Consider the following 19,608-nt stretch of genomic DNA (forward strand, 5'->3'; position numbering starts at 1 on the left):
TTTAGAAATGCTGGTCAGTTTTGGAAGTGGTCGCCAATTGTTTATGGGCTACTAGATGGTTCAGATCTAGGTGGATCACGCACTGGTGAATTGTAAAAGTATATTAAATCCTCTGTTAGACCATCATCCACATTTCCAATTATTTTGGTCTTCGGTGAAGATGGTTGTCTTAGAGAGATAATGCTCAGTACAAGCATTTATTTCTACTCTGGGAAGTTCTTTTGGAAGAGGTCACCACAAGAGTGTTCATTGTATATTAAATGTTTAAATCCATATCACATGGTTATAGGATCCATTTTAATTAGATTTTAAAATTTTAATATAATTTTGAAGTAAACCTCTTAATTTTTAATAACTGTGATTTTTTTGTTTTCCTATTCAGCCTTAATGAATTGAATTCAGTTCTTGAAATGTTTCTTGCTTGCATTATGATGCACAAAGAAATTTCTGATAGTGTCAATGCAGTAGATAACATTTTGAAAAGAAGGTTGGATTATGTCTTCATTTTCTTTATCATCCCTGCTACTTGAATGTTCATCTGGTAAAATGTTTTCAGTCAGTTCTTCAACTGTTCATAAGTCTGACTTCATTACATTGGCACAGCTTACATATTCCTTGGTTATAATGCCTAATCCCAGTATCCAATCTTCTTCATTCATAATCTGAGTTTCATCATAATTTTCATTGTCAATGCTTTCATTTGACTCAGAGTTTGAAAATACCTCTTAACCCTCTGACGCGCGCGATATTATTTTTATAATTTTTTAAACTAAAAACTGTAGAATTGAATATTATGATCCTAGAGACAAATAATATATGAATTTTAAAAAAAAATCTACTCTTGCCCATTGTTTTGTTAGTGGTGGTCGCACTGTGAAAACACCACGCATCTAGGACTTTGAAACTTACCAACTTACATAGGTAGTAGGGGGAAAAAACTTACATTTTTCCATGTGCAATAAATGACGAAATTGACGAATTTAAAAAAATGCATGTAAGAATTGCATAATATACATATTTTACATTATTTTACAAACTAAATTGTCAGAAAAAATTAAAAAATAAGCATTTATATGTAATTTTTCTATAGCAGTGAAAGTATAAGTACCTACAAGGACATTTGGCTATGGATTAAAAAACTCAGTAAAATAAGGATTAAAAAAAAAAAAAAAAAGACTCAGTTTTTTTTTTTTTTTTTTTATTTTATTTTATTTCAAAGAACAAATATTTTTGTGACACTGTTCAAAGCATGTTTTGTCTTTTTGGTACATGCATAGACCCACATTGCATGTTTCGCACATGTATCTTCTTCTATGATGTTTCTATCTTGTGCTACAAAATGTACACTGATTGGATCTAAATTTCACCGGTATATGTCCAGCGTTATTTAGTTTTTTTTTCATCTGGCACATGACATTTGTGGTTTTTTTATGTTAATGGTTGGGGGGTGGGCTTGGTTTTTTTGGCTTTGGTATGAATCATTCGTTTCCCATTCATACTTATTTTATTCGTATTTCATCTCAAAATATTCAGAAAATATTTTTTATTTAAATAAAACTTTATGCGATTTCTATTTTTAATTACTGCAAAGTATATTTGCATACATTAAATTTAAAACACAGGAAATAATTTATAAAATCACAATAGGTCATAGAAAAGTGTCTGGAAAAGAAAGACTTTTTACTGGGCAGGTGCATGTATTGTTTAGTAATAAAATAACTGTGATTTCAAAACCCCTTATCTATATCTGGGTAAAAATAAACATTCCTATTTGAGAAGCAAGCAAATGCCATTGTGAAAAACAGGGGTTTCAAGGTGCGACCACCGAGCCTCTAGAGCATTGTGACACAATGCTCTAGAGTGGCAGTGGCAATGGGGCCAGTGGTCGCGCCCTGAAACCACAAAGCAAATGCCATACATATAGAGGGGTTTTTTTATACATGCAGTTTAATTATTGCTATTTTTTCTTGTTTATGATAGAAATCATGATGTGTGATGAATAACTTTTGAAATTTAAAGTTGTTTATATTAATAAAAGGATGTTATTTTGTCTCATTGAAAACAAATTTTATAAGGCATCCGATTTGAAGTACTAAGACCTAAAACATGTATGATTCTGTAGTCATTTTGTGTTATTTAGAGCAGTGATACGCAAACTTTTTTCGACTGCGACCCCTTTTGTAGAGAGAAAATTTTTGGCGACCCCTAGAGATAAATGTTCACAAATACGACGTATATTTCCCGCATTTCTTTCATTTCATCGAATAAAAACATCATCATATCTGATTCATATTAATTTTATTTATAATTTTAAGAAAATACTTTTTGTATAACACAAAAATCAGTAAATTGCCCTTTAATGAGATGTATGTGGCTGCAAGTTTCTAATTATCTCATCGATGTTTGGATGTATGTTGCTAATTGTAATTCGCATATCATCTTCAGAGTTTAAACGCCAGCGGTATTTAGTTTTTATTGAAACTAGTTTGCTAAATCCAGTTTCACATAAATACGTTGATGCAAATTGTATCTGATGGCATTCTTGCATAAAACGGGATATTGTTTTTCCACGGATAGCCAAAATTTTTGGCAAGGCTAAGTCTTAAATTGATTTCGAAGAGTATAATCACTAATTAGATCTATCAATTGCTCTTTCTCCCTAATTTGAAGAGTTGAACTGCATATGTCAAAGGAAATGGATCACGAATCCAAGCAAGATCGTTTTCAGGAAAATCCTCGAATCTTCTCGAAAAATTTTCCTTTAACTTTTCAATGTGATGGAACTGATGTTTTTAAATGTAAATATATCTATATTATTTTCCTCGATAAAATCATTAAAGCAAGGGAACATGTCGGTGTTGTTTTTATTCAGTTCAATTTGCCAGAGACTAAGCTTATTCTTAAAAACTTGAATTTTACTGGCTGAAGTTATGATAGTTGAATTCTCACCCTGAAAGCTCAAATTTAAGTCGTTAAGTTTTTCGAAAATATCAACTAAATAGCTCAGCTTCCCTAGCCAAACTTCATTGATATAACTTGCCAATCTATGTTTCTTTTCGATTAAAAATATGTACACTTAATTTCTCAAATCAAATATCCGTCGTAGTATTTTCTCACGTGAAAGCCATCTGATTTCGGTGTGTAACAGTAATCTCTCATACGTTGAGCCCATCTCATTGCAAAGTATTGAAAAGAGACGGCTGTTGTGGCTGTTGCATTAATGTAGTTAATTGAACTAACTGCGTCTTGTAATATGTTGTGCAACTCTTCATCCATGTCTTTTGTATTAAGAGCTAGCCGATGAATCATACAGTGATTAAATACCATATGAGGCGCCACCTTCTGAATTAAGCCTCTGAGTTTCTGAATTCAAACCTGTTAATGCTGCAGCACCATCAGTACAAACCGCAACACAGTTTGCCCAGGTAAGGGACTTTGTTACAAAATATTCATTTATTACTTCGAATATTTTTTCTCCAGTTATTTGTCCTTTCAAACTTTTGCAACATAAAAATGTTTCTGTTATATCTTCATTAAAAATAAACCTAACGTAAATAATTAGTTGTGACATTTTAGTAATATCGGTAGTCTCGTCCAGTTGTAAAGCAAATACAGATGAATTTTGTATGCGTTTTATGACTTCTGAGTCGATATTTCGTGTCAGAAGAAATCTGCCGAGACACGGTATCGCTTGATAATGGTATTGATTTTAGTTCATTTCCATAGTTATCGCCATGCATAATTGATGTCATCTTAGTTGCTGCAGGAAGGATAAGGGATTCTCCAATTGTATGGGATTTCATTGTTTTTCCTATTAGATAAGAAACTTCTAAAGAAGCTCGTAATGCTTTCTGATGTATTGTAAATTTCTTTAAATGTGCACTTTGAATTTTCAGATTTTCAGCACGTCTTTGAAAAAAATCGACATGTTTATTTTGAAGTTCTTTATGTTTATTTTCCAGGTGCCTTTTTAATTCAGCTGGTTTCATGCTCTCATTTGCTAATTTTTCGTTGCAAATGACACATATCGGGCGTTCTTCATCATCAACAACACAAAATGTAAAACCATACTTAATAAATTCCTCATTGTATTTTCTTATTTTTTTAGATAGGGCACTTGGTTCAGTATTTTGCGACTCCTCATCAGTATTTGTTCGTTTGTTAGCTGAAGATGTACCTGGTGTATGTATTACCCATCTATCCATTATGAAGATAGGGATTAAATTATTTGAACTAAAACAAATAATATATAAAATTTTATCTTTTTTTTTTTTCGATAAATTCAATTAAGAGAGATTTTTCTCTAATGATAGTACATACCTGATAACAAAGAGTAGCAGAGCACGATAAAAATATAAAAAATCATAATTACACAACGTCACATGATAAAACTCGAGGATAAACTAAAACAATTGCAGGCCAACTGCTACATGCTAGAACTTCATGCGAACACTTCACGTCTTCACTCTGACTGTCAGATACACTGCGTACCTCGCCATCTGATTGGCTGATCACGGAACCGAATATTTCCCCTTTCCCTGCGGTTAACGTCTAGTCAAATAGGCGCTTTTTAGTAAAACTGGCGAATTACCGCGAAGAGGGCTCTATCTACCGGAGTGAAAAACTTGCGTTTCACACTTTACATACATTAAGCATCACGGTCAAAGAAAGAGCGGACAGCATGAAATTGCAATTAATCAATGAGTGACGGCGCTTCACTCTTTATATGTACACTGTATGGTATGCAGCATGCAGGCATAATGCATTTCATAAAAATTTGGCGACCCCCATAGGGGTCGCGACCCATAGTTTGCGCACCACTGATTTAGAGGTCAAAGATCAGTAATCAATTGATTTTCACTCAAAAATTTCGGAAGGAAGAAGAGAAAAAATTTTGAAAATTGGTGGTTTCAGGGCATGACCACCGCACGTCAAAGGGTTAAATGAAGCTATTTTTAATCTTTGTTTTTTTTACTTGAGTCCATGCAAGTGAAATCACATTCATGGCCTATTTTCAAATTTTGCTTACGTATGCTGTCCGAGAAGAAAAGAAAGAAAATTCAAGGTAAATTATCTTTAAAGTTTAACTTGAGCAATGCATTGCATAAAGATGACTAAAATTATATTTCTACAATTAAAAATATTTTTAAAAAAATGAAATTTTTTATACAGTGGTACCTCGACATACGAGTTTAATTCGTTCCATAACCTTGCTCGTATCTCAAAGCAGTTTTTCCCATTAAAATTAATTGAAATGCCATTAATCCGTTCCGGCTCTCAAAATACCACCTCAGTTGTTTTTGTTAAGTGTTTTTGAATGAGAAAAATGTATTTACAAGAAGAAACATTTATTTATAAATAACAAATACATTTTCTATATAAACATAATTAAAAGAAAAAGTGAAGTGCTTACGGAAGTGCTTAATTTTCGTCACTGGTCTTCACTTTTTTCGTCATGCTTTGCTCATTTTCACCTGCAGATCGTTTAGAAACTGTCCAAGGAGGTGTGTTTCTTCCTTCCTTTCAGGATATTGCGGAAATGAGTTAGGCAGGTTTCGTTGAACAACTCCGATGCACGACCCGTTGCAACTTTTTCGCGGTGATTTTTATATTTATGTCTTTTTTTACAAAGAATACGTTTAATATATGTCTTGCAAAATTTTGACCGATGTCCAGCTCTTAAACATATAAAGCAGATTTCCTTATCCTTTAAAATATCCTGCTTTAAAATATCTTGTTTCTGCTGGAAATTCAGAGCTTTAAATCAATGTCTGCTCTTGTGTGCCTTTTCACAAAGTACAAAAGCTATGTTTTGTTTTCTCTTTTCGAAAACTCTTGAAATCTGCAGCTGTCGGTTGATTAAGAACTTTAGTCATCTTATCTTTATTTTTCTTTCTCCGCTTTTTCATATTTATTTGAAAAACTCAGATTTCGCTAAAAGAATTCACTCCTGTCCTTCTATTTCCATTTTCATAAATAGTAACAAGCTTTTTAGCTTCTCACTGTATGGATTTTTCGCTGACTTATCCAGTGTATTAACTATCAGATTTTGCAACCATCTCCTCTGGTATGCAAGATTTGATGAGAGGGAAAAGCATGGCAGAATATATATCGCTGTCAAACCAATGGATTCCAGAGCTCTCAGATAGGATTTCACTTTATCATACAGTCTAACAGTGTCCAACTTTCGGTTATTGCTTGTAGCATATTTTACAACTAACTTTAGCAGTTCTTGTTCATAGAACTCCATAAGTAATTCATCTTGACCAAAACAATATTTTAGGCATTCTACCATGTTATTATAATTTCCGCCTCTTGTCAGATAACTGTAACAGTGTAGAGAATTGGTTCAAGCACAGGTGGCCGTGTTCTATGACTAGGATATTGGAAAGTTGGTGCCACACTACAGTCAGAGCAGCAGCTATGTAGAGAAGTAGCTGGAAAATGTAAAAACAGTTCTTTTCAGTAAAAACAGCTTGATTTTCCCTGTGATTTTCATTTCATGACCAACTGGATCTTGGGAAAAAATAGTCCTTTTGCAATCTATTCATACATGGATGTACTATTGCATCGCAAATAAAAATTGTATTGTTTTTCTTTGGCTTGGTTCACTTAAAATTAAAATGACATGTATTAAAAGAGAATGAAATATGTATTTATTTTGAATTTGTATATTTATGTAGCATCTAATATGGGATAAAGTTTTACATGAAAGAGTTTTTCAATTGTACTATTTACTGAAAAATAATAATAAAAAAATTGAATTTTATGCATGTAGCATGTATCAAAAAAAAAAAAAAAAAAAAACAGTTATCATAAACCTAACAAATATGATTGTGGTCCACTAAACCTAAGCATTTTTTTTCCCTTCAGCCATTTTAAGTGATGTTTAGGTAATGAAATTTCAGAAATATTACACACATAATGGCAGTATTTTAAATCTTTAGAATTTAATTGTGTTATATACAGTTGTTGAAGTTTTATTAGAACATTTGGAATTTACAAGGTAAGGGGAAAAAGTTATAACTTTTCTGTACAGAAATGGTATTTTGTCAAATCAGGATTTACACATATAATCATAATATGGAACTTTTTTTTGAAAGGGGATGCAGTATTAAATCGTGTGTGAATCAGAAAAGAAAATTACTTTAAATGCAGTCAAACTCATAATTTTGCTCAGTATAAAAAGCTTCGGTACTATTCGGTTTTGAGGACCATAAAAAATTGCCAAACTATTGTTGATGCCAGTGCTGCCAAAAATAACTTCGGCACCTCTAATGCAAGAAAGGAAGTATAATAGTAAATAACTATCTAAGATTGATGTTTTAATTTAGATGAAACGTTAATTTCATATAATACATTTTTATTATTGTAATTTATATAAAAAAGGGCTAAACATGAATGGAAGCATAAGATTAAATAACTATTTCAGATCATTATTATAATTTATATAAAAATTGCTAAACATAACTGAATGGATGCCTGCATCGCTGTTTCGCTAACGAGTTCGCTAAAGCATATTTTCATCTCGTTGGTTGTTCAACATAATTTTGTATAATGAATGATGCCTTTTCTTTGAAAATATTCTCGGTAAAGTGCAGAATCACCCACTTATTTGTTTGCCACTTTTTACAATGGACAATTGGATTTTTGTCAATTTTTCTTTACTTTTTAAGTGAAAATAGGTTGATGTGTAATAGATAAAAGTCAAGGGTGTGCGCAGTGCCATTTTTGAGCAATTCTGGGATATTTTTTTTTTTTTTTTTTATGTGAAAATAGGTTGATGTGTACATGGATACTGAGTATGTGCAATTCTTAAAAATGCGTCAAGCAGTGGGTGATTCTGCACTTTACCCAAAATTCTATTGCAGACTTTTCGTCATGGGCAATTCCCAAATTGTTAAATCCATAGGATATCAAAAAAGGATTTAAAAATTAAACTAGTATTTCAATGGCGTCTTAAGAAATATAGATCTATATAAACTTACGCAATCTGAAATCAGCACGTACGCTAGATTTGGCGCGCTGTTAAATGGGCGAGTTTGCTAGTTTTGGTGCTTTTGCGCATACATTCTCGCTGCAATTTTTTTACGGTCCTCAAAGCGGAATAGTACAAAGCTTCTGTCCTCAGAGCTCGATCATTCTATAATGGTATGGAATAATGAATATTGTTTAACAGTTTTTTTACACTTATTTGTAGTAAAATTTTATATACTTATTTTTCATGTTTGCCCCTCTATCTTAGAAAGATATTAATCGCAAGCATAAATATAAATTGATTTTTTACATATATATATTTAATTGTTATCAAAGCTTTTACTTTTCTTCTTTTGCTTTTTATTACACCCCAAGCTTTTTCTTAATAGAGTTACTGTAGCCAAATATTTATTGATAAATAAAACATAATTTTGATCCAAATTAAAAAAAAAGTTCAGCCAGGTTGGTAGGTAATATTAATGGAAAATTGCTATTAATTAGTTTTATATTCATTGGGATTTTTTTTATTTTAAAGTGAAAGACATTTTATTGATTAAGATAATATATCTTAGGAAAACAAACACTTTAGATATCCATGTCACTCCTACATGTATTTTCTAATGTGAATTTGAACTTTTTAAATATTATTTGATTTTTGTATACTTATCAGATACATAAACATCATAATGGAAATGATAATAATTAAATTGCCAAATGGTATTAAAAATTCCAAATATTTTAAGACTAAAATTGTTTCTCCGCAATGAATTTTTTTTTAATTTAAAAATTTTTTTTAGAGTAAATTGTTGGGTATGTTTTGGAAATGCAGATGACGATAGAGATGCTGAATGGGTTCAACCGTGTAGGTGTCGAGGTACAACAAGATGGGTTCATCAAACTTGTCTTCAGCGGTGGATTGATGAAAAACAAAAGGGCAATAGTACCTCTGCAGTTTCTTGCCCTCAGTGCAATGCTGAGTACATTCTTGTATTTCCTCCATTTGGTAAATTTACTGTTCCTTATTGATTACTTAATTGGTTTATACATGAGTTGCAAAGTAATTTTATTTTTCATATATGTGTTCTAGTGTTTTATAATTTAAATAACCCAAAGTTTTGTTTAGTTCCATTTTGCCATGCAGAATAATATATAATTCATTATCTAAATTTTTCAGTATTTTCACTGAAGTATAGAGGAATGAAATCCAGTAATTGGTACCTTAAATTTTCAAAAAAAAAAAAAAAAAATTACAGATAACTGTATGCTTACTTTTATTTATTTATTTATGTTAAAGAAGATATAGTTTTAGGAATAAAAAATGAATTTGTAACAGACTTATATACAGTCAAAAGTCGTTAATCCGGACTCGTCGGGACTTCGGCGATTCCGGATTATCGATTTTTCCGGATTATAGATCATCAGTTTAAATCTGGTAAGATGGCATGCAGAAATTATAAAATTAAAAATATGAAACCGTAATTTATGAAATAAAGAACAATTATGATCTAAAGGGTAACAAAATTTACAAAAAAAAGCTTAATATTTATTTGTTTACTTTATTAAACATTTCTATCAATGTAAGTTGTTTAAGTTGTTTTGTTTTATGTGATAATACTTTCTCTTTAATTCTATAAACAGACATCATTTCTTGTTCAGTTACATAGTTCCGCTGTTCAAGTCCTATAATTGCGGTGTCGAGAATATCGACTAATTTGTCAATCGAAATTCTTTCGTTTTCGGTAACGTCTGTGTCACTTTCTTCACTATCGGAAGCGATATTTTCTGGATCTAGAACCATACTACATATTTCGCTCTCCGTTAATTGATTGATGATTGGTGCATTGTCGTCGCAATGAAAAACTTCTCTTATATCATCTTCATTTATTACCGCTTCTCCACATTTCTTTACAAAATCCAATAACTGAAAAATTTCACCTTTAGTTTGCGATGTCCGAAAACCTTCAAATTCGCTACTATCATCTTCATCCTCCTCACCATGAAATATGGTAGATGGCCATAAATTATGCCAAGCATTTTTTAACGTACTTGAAGACACATCCTCCCACGATATTGCGATGCTTCATACGGCAGATTTTATGCTAAAAAATTTCAAAAATTCTTGAATAGTCTTGCCACTGTTCAAGAAATTTAACATAGATTTTAAAAATGCTGTTTTATATTTGCATTTCAGCACGTGCACTATTCGCATATCCATAGGCTGAATGATAGACGTACAATTTGGAGGGAAGAATAACACGGATACATTATCTTTCACTAAAACTTTAAGTGAAGTATGCGCCGAACAGTTATCAACAATCAGAACTATTTTTGAGTTATCAGGTAAACCAACTGAATTCAAATGTCGCCGAGCCTCGGGTATAAAATGATTTTCAAACCAATCATTCATCAACAGTGTCATCCATGCTCTTTTATTTGCACGATATATAACAGGGAAAATCGTTACTCCTTTAAACGGTCGAGGTCGTGCATGTTTTCCGATTCCGAAAAGTTGAACTTGTGCGTTCCTGCAGCATTTGCGCACGCTAAAATTGTTAGTCTCGCTTTGTAATCTTTGACACCAGTTGGAGCCTTTTCTGTAGAGGTTGCCAAGGTATTACGCGGTACATATTGCCAGAAAAGACCAGTTTCATCAGCATTGTAAATTTGTTCTGCACATAATTGTTCACTAGTAATGAATTCGATGAATTTATCTGCAAATTGTTCAGCAGCTTCAGTATCAGCTGAAGATTTTTCACCAGAAATTTTTAATTGTCTTATACCATGGCGATTTTTAAATTTTGTTAACCAACCTGTCGAATATATGCACTCTCCGTTTAAGTTCATTTCTTCATGAAATATTTTGGCTTGAGCCATTACCATTAGACCCATCAATGGCACGCCCTCGCTGCGACGCTGTCTGACCCATTCAATCATCACTTTTAGCATAACGAACCCTTTTTCTGTTACTCATTGCAAGTGGGGTGTCGGAATCCACAAAAAAATCAAAAAGTTCCTTTTTCTTTTTGCTTATGTCATATACAGTTGACTTTCCAATGTTATATTCCTTGCATAACTTTGAGACAGGTATGCCTTTATCCAATTTTTGCAGCAATTCCACTTTTTGTTTGATGGATATGGAAACATACTTTCGTTTTGTAGATCCTTTGGAAATTCCAGCATCGGAAATTCTATTTGACATAATCGAAAGTTCAAGTTTACTTTTATAAAATTCCTCTAACAGTCTGCAAAAAGTAATAAGCGGGATCCAATTCGAAAATTAAGAAACAACGCAATCATTAACATTAACTGAAATAAACAATTAGATCATTTTAGCTTACACCATCCGTTATACATTAAACACGAAGGCGAAAACGTATTCTGCACCTGCGTGCACGCATATGCGCAGTCGTCCAGGTCTTACGTGCACGCGTAAAACGCCTGTGCGCATGTGCCAACGCGGCGCATGCGCAGAAAGTTTTTAGCTTTGAGGTCCAGATTATGGGTGTCCAAATTAACGACTCTTGACTGTATATGAGAAACAAATTCAAATAGCAGTCTTTGAACTGAATTTATATGTCATTCATAAATCTTAATTTACATCTTAGTTTTTTTTTTTTTTTTTCCTTTTGAAATTAAGTGAAAGAAAATATTAAAAGTTCATATAATCATCATAACAAATTACTGCATTCATTCTAGAATGCCTGGATATTTATATGTAAAGGTTCACAAAAAAGATTTAATAACAGACTAAAAATTTATTAACCCATTAGCTGCTGGTGTTGCCTTGACGCAACGGTCAAAATAAATGCGTATATGAATATAACTACCTAAGATATTTTATACCAGCTGATGAATTTGTATAGGGAATATTATGAAGATTATATCTGTAAAAAAATATTTACCTTCAACAAGCATTTTGTTTATAATAATTAATCTCATACTTTAAGCAAAATTTTCGACCGGGTATTTTTCCTGAAAATATTTAACGAAAGAATCGCCGTTTTTATGAGTGATCTATTTTTAGTCAAGGTCACCGTTTATCAGAACATTACATCAGTCAGATGTTTATATTTGTGTTGAGAACGAAGGAAAAACAGGTGTTGCGCTGACGTAACGTCAGCAGGAAACGGGTAGTCAATCCCCTTTTTCACTCATTCCTTTCGATGTTCTGGTTCATGTTCTGGTTTGGTACTTACGTATTAACGCAACCAGGCCAAAATTCGCATAAATCGCCAAATTTGGCGACCCTACTTACGGCAACCCTACGTGTTTAGACGAAAGTTTATTTGTAAAAAGAAAAAATAACACTGGGCGTGTACTACCACAGCAATGGGTTTTCGGCGGAATTTGCCGAGAAAAGAAAGAGACATTTTTGCTTACTGTACCTAACAGAAGCGCCGTTAGCCTCATGGAAAAAATTTGCGAAAATATCAAGGAAGGAAGCATCATTTATTCGGATTGCTGGAAAGGATACAATACAAGTGAGTTCGAAAATGCTGGATTTCTGCATCGAACTGTTAATCACAAATATAACTTTGTGGATCCCAACACAGGCGTTCACACACAACATGTAGAGCGCATGTGGGGCTCAGCCAAATGGCGCAACAAAAAACAGAGAGGAACAGCCCGTCATCATCTTGTATCGAATTTATATGGCGCCAAGGTCAAGCTGTTAATGGCGAAGACGGTTTTTAATCAGTGCTAAAAGCAATAGCCAAAAGATTTCTGCCGAAAAAATAATTCTGCAACTTATTCAAATTCGAAACCGGAAGGGTTTAATTGCTATTTTATATTTTAAAACAAAATAATATAAAAAACTGTAAAAATTATCTGTAATTAATAAATGTACATTTTCTTTCTATTCATACTTTTTTACTCAAACTTACAAATCGCGCCAACCTGGTTGCGATAATACGTAAGTACCTCTGGTTGTTTAAAAATGCCTAGAACGAGGTATCTTACAATGGAGAAAGCCCTTCAAAGATTTTTTGATGAAGAAACAGATGATGATAATGTAAATAATGACCAGAATGAAACTGATATTGTTGTTGTTCCCTCAGAAATTGTAGAATCTAGTGACGAAGAAGAAAGGAATGGCAATGTTTTAAATAATGATAATGATATTTTACCAAATGATACTGCTGGGGAAGTTGAAATTCACGTAAGAAGTAAGTTTCAGCCTTCTAAAAGCAGTTATAGTCATACTAAAAAGTTTAAAAAGCAGAAGACTGAAATCTTGAAGTGGATAAAAAAGGAACTGTTAGTTATGTTTCAGGAAGATCATGACGAAAGAGATAGAAGAGAAATTATAAAAGACAAAACACAAGGTAAAACTAGTGCACAGATTTTAGATTTTCGTTTTGGTTTAGACATTTACTCTCTTCTCGTTGAACAGACAAATATATACGCTCAGCAGAAAAAGAAAAAAAAAAGGCCCAGAATTTATTGCATCTGAAGCCTATATGAGAAGATTTATTAGAATATTATTGCTTACAGGATATCATTCTTTACCTCAAGAAAAAATGTATTGGTCTTTTAATAAGGACATTTCTGTTCCTGTTGTACGAGCAAGAATGGTTATCATGTTTGCAGTACAGGAATATGAAACAGAATTTGCATTTGAGAATAGTCAAATTGACAATACTGATAAATTATATTAGGTGAGACCGTATCTAAACTTACTAAATATCACCACTTTTTACTACTGAAAATATAAAGTCTCTTTTAGATTTCAGATGCGAGAATGCATTATTACTTTTGCAAACTCCTATTGAGAGTGTAGAATCAGCCAGAAATAGGTCAGCAACAGGAAGACCTAGTGAATTCAGCATTCAAAAACCATTGCATGGAGATGGTAGACATTTTATCGTAAAGTCTGTTGATAGCAAAAGACTTTGTTGTAAAGAGTACCATAGCCAGACTGTTTATAGATGCAAAGTATGGAATGTAGCTTTACATCATGATTGTAATGCTTGAATCTTTCAATTGAAATAATCTGTATTTGTAAAAGAAATACAATGTATATTTTAATATTAAATTAATTACAAGTAAAGTGATTTGTAGATTTATGAAACGTTATACAGCTAAAAAGTAATCCTGTGCTCCACTCAAAAGAAACATCACACGAGTACAATCCTACTCACTAAACATCCGTAGTCTTATTCCGCTGACGTTGCGCGAACGCAACACTCGCGTTTTCCACAGGTAAGAGCATTTTTTTAATTTTCAATGTAAATTTATGTTATAAATGCTTAATTTAATATTTGTTATTATTTTCATGAGAAAAGAAACATTCCTTATAGTTTTGGTGGTTAATGGGTTAACTAAAATGAATAATAGAATATAAATAATAAGGTCAGAATCTTGTGCAGAAAATTTTAGTTTTCAAAAACATAAAATTTTTAATTAATGACTTTCCTGATTGTATAAATTAACATTTTATTAGTATTTTAATATTTCGTTTTAAATTTTAAAATAAAATTTTCTTAGATTATGAAATGTAACCCATACATAATCTGCTTTAGAATTTCAATAACAAATATGTGCACTGCATCCATATTTGCAAGACTGAAAGAATTTTTTTAAAACTTAATATCTCTTTTATTCTGTTATTTTAAGTTTTATTGTTTATCCAGTATCATTTACTATTACCTTCTGAGCTTTTGCAGTCAGTGAATGCTTTTCCTCCCAAATTCTTTCAATTTTGTGAAAAAATTGTGTTTTCTGAATGCTCCATAATCCCCACTCAAATTTACAAAATAGCTGTTGCGTCCATGCAGCTAATGAAGCAGCTGTTGTGTAGATGCAAGCAGTATGCATCCTGCTGTTGCAATGAAGGAAGATCAATTGTCTAATGAAAAGCTCTTTGTTAATAATGATATGCTCAGCAAAAAGCAACTGTAATTCTCAACGAATTGGCAAGAAAGAATGCTGAACATACTAAAAAAATGTGTCTTCTGTTGTGTAAAATATCACTGTGTCATTAGTGCTTATGCAAATAATAACAAGAAATGTATATTTTTAGAATAAAGTTTTCATCAACTAACTTTTTTTAAGAAAATAAATAAAATAAAAATGCCAACAGTTATAAAGATTGGTACTTAAGCTTTTAGAACTCTTAATACTGGAATTAAAGTCCAGACTTTTTTTTCAATGTGAATTTTTCTTTTTTGTGAATATTGATTGTGTAAGAACCAAAAATGCTATAAAATTCCTTTTGCAGTATCATCTTGATGTTAATAAGGTAGTTATAAAATGCAGTTTTAAGTTAGAGAGATTTTCGAGCTATGATTTATTATGTCTTTCAATTAGGTTTCATACAACAGCTATGTGTGAATGAAATTAATTGGACTTTTAATGATGAACACCATTTTTAAAGTAAAAATTTAAATAATTTTATTTTAAACACTAAAATCTGAAGGATGAGTTTTGTGAATGTTGACAAAGAACTGCTGTTGTGTTTGAAAACATTGGTGCAGTAACCTCCTCCCCCCAAAAAACACACATTTTATCATCATGTCACATATGATAAAACTAAAGCGTCTTTAAATATTTTAAGAATCTGAGTGCATACAATTTACATGATCATTTAAACATGAAAGAAAATATGTGTTTAATATGTTCCATGCAGTTAAACCCAGCTCAGAAGGATACTCATAGGGTGCAGAAAGAAAATCTCCAAAGATTTAACTCTGGTGATGACAAATGGATTTATTCATGGGATCATAAACTAAAACAATAATTTGATTAATCAGAATGAATTAAATCCTGCAAAAATTCATGCACATATTGCTTCAAAGAAAATTATTGCTACATTTGCAGTAAATCAGGTCATATTGGAATCATTTCTTTGGAGGGCTGTAGAACAAACAATAAATGCTGATTGATGTATGACTATTTATATGGTAAATATAGTGAGTTCAGGAGGGGAGAGGGAGTGTAAAACTTCACATTATTTTACGAGGGGATACCCAAAAGAAACAGAACTAATTTTTTGGTGGGCAGAGTTTTTGTAGTGCTGAGTGCATAGAGTGAATATTCCCGAGTCCATAAGCCAAGGGCCATCTCTGAAGAAGGTTAGGACTAGTTTCGGCGAGGTTTATAGCGACAGCTGTTTTATGTGATTGTTGCTTTTGCAATCATTGATTTTTCTGAAGGGCATGCGACACTGAAATTCTGCTTTTGCTTGGAAAAAGTGGAACAGAAACTCTTGAAATGATCATAATGTTCATCTTGAAAATGATCCTTAATTCATCACTGGAAGAGTATGATAGAGACTCAGTTGTGATGTTTGCAGTTTGACTGTCCTGATTTGAATACTCCAATTGTTCTCAAAATAATTTCCTTCTTATTGAAAGTTCACAGATGGCATTCTTTGCCTTCTTAATTTGTTCGTCATCAAACAAAATTTGGTGTTTTAGATCTACATATATTGAACCCAGCAAGATCTCATTGTCTAGCAAACTAGTTTCTCTATTTTACATTGAAGAAATGGTTCCTTCTGCAATAAACTCTTCAGTTCAGGAAGAACAAACATCGCATTCTTCCATTTCACCTCCTCTTAATTTTTCAGATTGTAGCTCTTTTGTGTCTGTATATGGTGTAGAAAGAAGAGTTTCCAATTCTGAAACATCATTCCACAATCTTTTTGAGGATTATCTACATCTTCTAGAAACGTTTTTAATTCTAACAACCTCTATATCATCAAATATATACTTCTCCATTGCGTTGCTTGATCAATAATTGCTCCTTTTCCTGCTGGCTTACTAAGAATGGCATCAATTTTGGGAGTTCTTGCTGGTGTTGCTGCTTATCTAAATTTACCAGTGAGATTTTTAACTAAATGAATCAGTTTAATCACTAATGGAAAATATCACATCCATACTTCTCCCTTATATTTATTTATTATGTCAATAAAATAGAAATTAACTATTTATTAATGTATATAGTCCATAAATAAAAATAATAACTTAGTTTGTCATTAATTTTTTTTCAATATCTTTAACTTCACTTCAAACTGTCCAACAAAAGCTAGAGTTGGAGTTGACCTGTTTGTGGCGATTCCAACTCCGACTCCTTTTACCCAAAAATCTGCCTAACTCCGATTCTGACTCCATGACTCGACTCCACAGCCCTGTTCCTGCTGCAGGTTCTGCTCTATTAATGTGCTTGAGAACAATGTTTTTCCATTACAGTCAAAAGTCGTTAATTTGGACACCCATAATCCGGAATGATCTATAATCCAGACCTCAAAGCTACAAACTTTATGTGCATGCGTCGCATTGACGCATGCGCATGAGACCTTTACGGCTTGCAAATATGCGTGTGTGCATGCGCAAAATACGTTTACGAATGTGCGTTTAATGTATAACGGACGGTATAAGCTAAGCTAAAATTATCTAATTTAGTTAATGTTGCAGATTGTGTTATACCTTAATCTTCGAATTGGATCCGGCTTATTATTTTTTGCAGACTGTTAGAGCAATTTTATAAAAGTAAGCTTGAACTTTTGATTATGTCAAATAGAATTTCTGATATATATTTACTAATATGTAAAGGATCTACAAAGCGAAAGTATGTTTCGAAGTCCATTAAACAAAAAGTGGAATTGCTGCAAAAAATGGCATATCCTTTGTTTATCTAACCATTCCGAAATCTGTTTATAAATTTCACGCTGCTGCTCTGCGGCAGGGGGGGGGGACGCCTCGGCGCGCGATGAATTGGAAGTTGATCTGTCAGCACTATCCTTATCTTTGTGGCAGATGTTTTTATTTTAATTGGCTTATAATTCTTTACTAAATGTAGTATTTCATCTCGATGTACTCCGTCTTTGATATGATTTAAATCAAATTCCTCGTCATTATAATTCGCTTCCGATAGCGAAGAAAGTGACACAGATGTTATTGAAAACAAAAAAATTTCGATTGACAAATTAGTCGGTATTCTCGAGACAGCAATTATAGGACTTGAACAGCAGAACTTCGTAACTGAACAAGAAATTATGTCTGTTTATAGAATTAAAAAAGAAGTATTATCACATAAAAAACGAAGCAACTTAAACAACTTACATTGAAAGAAATGTTTAATAAAGTAAACAAATAAATATTAAGCTTTTTTTTTTTTTTTTTTTTTTTTGTAAATTTTGATACCCTTTAGATCATAATTGTTCTTTATTTCATAAATTACGGTTTCATATTTTTAATTTTATAATTTCTGCATGCCATCTTACCAGATTTAAACTGATGATCTATAATGTGGAAAAATCGATAATCCAGAACTGCCAAAGTCCCGACGAGTCCGGATTAACGACTTTTGACTGTAATGCTATGGATTTAACAATATGGGAATGGCCCAGTGACGAAAAGTCTGCAAGAATTGTTTCAAAGAAAAGGCATCATTTCATGATAGAAGCTTACACGAAAAACCACAAGATGAAATTTTGCTTTAGCAGTAACTCAGCAGTGAAATGGTGATGCAGGAAAGAAATCTTTCATGGGAAGAAAGGATTAAGAAGTGAAAATTGGTTCAAAGGGTCAAAAATCCCCTTCCTTCCAGCCGTTAGTTCATCTGTTTTTGGTGTCAGGAAATGGCATCTATTGGATTTTCTGAACTCCAGCTGAAGATGAACCATGGTACAGTTGTAGACTGGAACAGTTACATGCATAAAGTGTGTGCCGCAACTTTAATTGCTTAGCATAAGTTGAAAATCGTCGGATGTGGCAAAATTATTGAAATAGAAGAATGCCTTTTCAGTAAATAAAAGAATAATTTTGGACATGTTCTTCCATCACAGTGGGTTATCGGCGGATTATGCAAAGAATCAAATGAATCTTTCTTAGTCGCTGTTCTAGTTCGATTGGCAAAAACCTTATTGAACGTCATAAAGAAAGATTCTGCAGAGGGAAGCATGATTTGTACTGACTGCTGGAGAAATCATACAAGTCAGATTGAACTGTAAGACTCCGGTTATGAACATTTAACTTCAACAACAACTACAGTTTTGTGGACCCCGAAAGTGGGTGTCATACACAAACAGTAGAGCGGCTGTAGGGCAGTAAGTATTAAATTGCATAATAAACGGCATCGGGACTCTGCTCAAGAGCATTTCGATTCTTATTTGTCCAAGTTTATTCGCAGACATTTGCACAAAAAAACTGAAATTTTCTCTGCTATGTTGATTTCTATGCCTCCTACTGTATTTCAGTTATGTTTGGCCTTTTTTTTTATAAATTCTAATAATAAAAAAATGTATTGTGTGAAATTAATTTTTCATCTAAATTAAAACAATAATCTTAGATAGTTATTAACTGTTGTGCTTCCTTTCTTGCCTTAGGGTTACCGTGATTATTTTTAGCAGCATTGGCATCAACAATAGTTTGGTGATTTTTTACGGTCCCTGTAACAAAATTGTACCAAATAATCTCTTTATTTGGGAATATGTTTACATGTAAATGGCCTTTTCCCCCCACAGTTGACGATTAATAAGAAACAAAAAAGGATTGATCGATGACCATCTATGATCCATGATGAAGATAATTTCTAGTAATTACTGTCCTAGACTACAAATTTTATTGGGCTCAAAATGTCATCCAATATCAAGCTGTAGTAAAAAATAAAAGACATTTATAATCA

The 19,608-nt window shown here is 32.4% G+C and overlaps 1 protein-coding gene across 1 annotated transcript in view; it reads left to right on the forward strand.

Moving 5' to 3' along the window:
* LOC118196743 (E3 ubiquitin-protein ligase MARCHF5) overlaps positions 1-19,608 on the forward strand; it is a 53,504-nt gene that overhangs the window by 19,890 nt on the left and 14,006 nt on the right. Inside the window, exon 2 of the mRNA XM_085813804.1 lies at positions 8,775-8,980. Within this exon, the coding sequence (XP_085669930.1) occupies positions 8,775-8,980 (206 nt within the window). The remainder of the gene's footprint in view (positions 1-8,774; positions 8,981-19,608) is intronic.

Source organism: Stegodyphus dumicola, chromosome 3 (genome assembly GCF_044657685.1).
Source record: "Stegodyphus dumicola isolate Sdum_Otavi_A_Nest chromosome 3, ASM4465768v1".
Lineage (NCBI taxonomy): Eukaryota > Metazoa > Arthropoda > Arachnida > Araneae > Eresidae > Stegodyphus > Stegodyphus dumicola.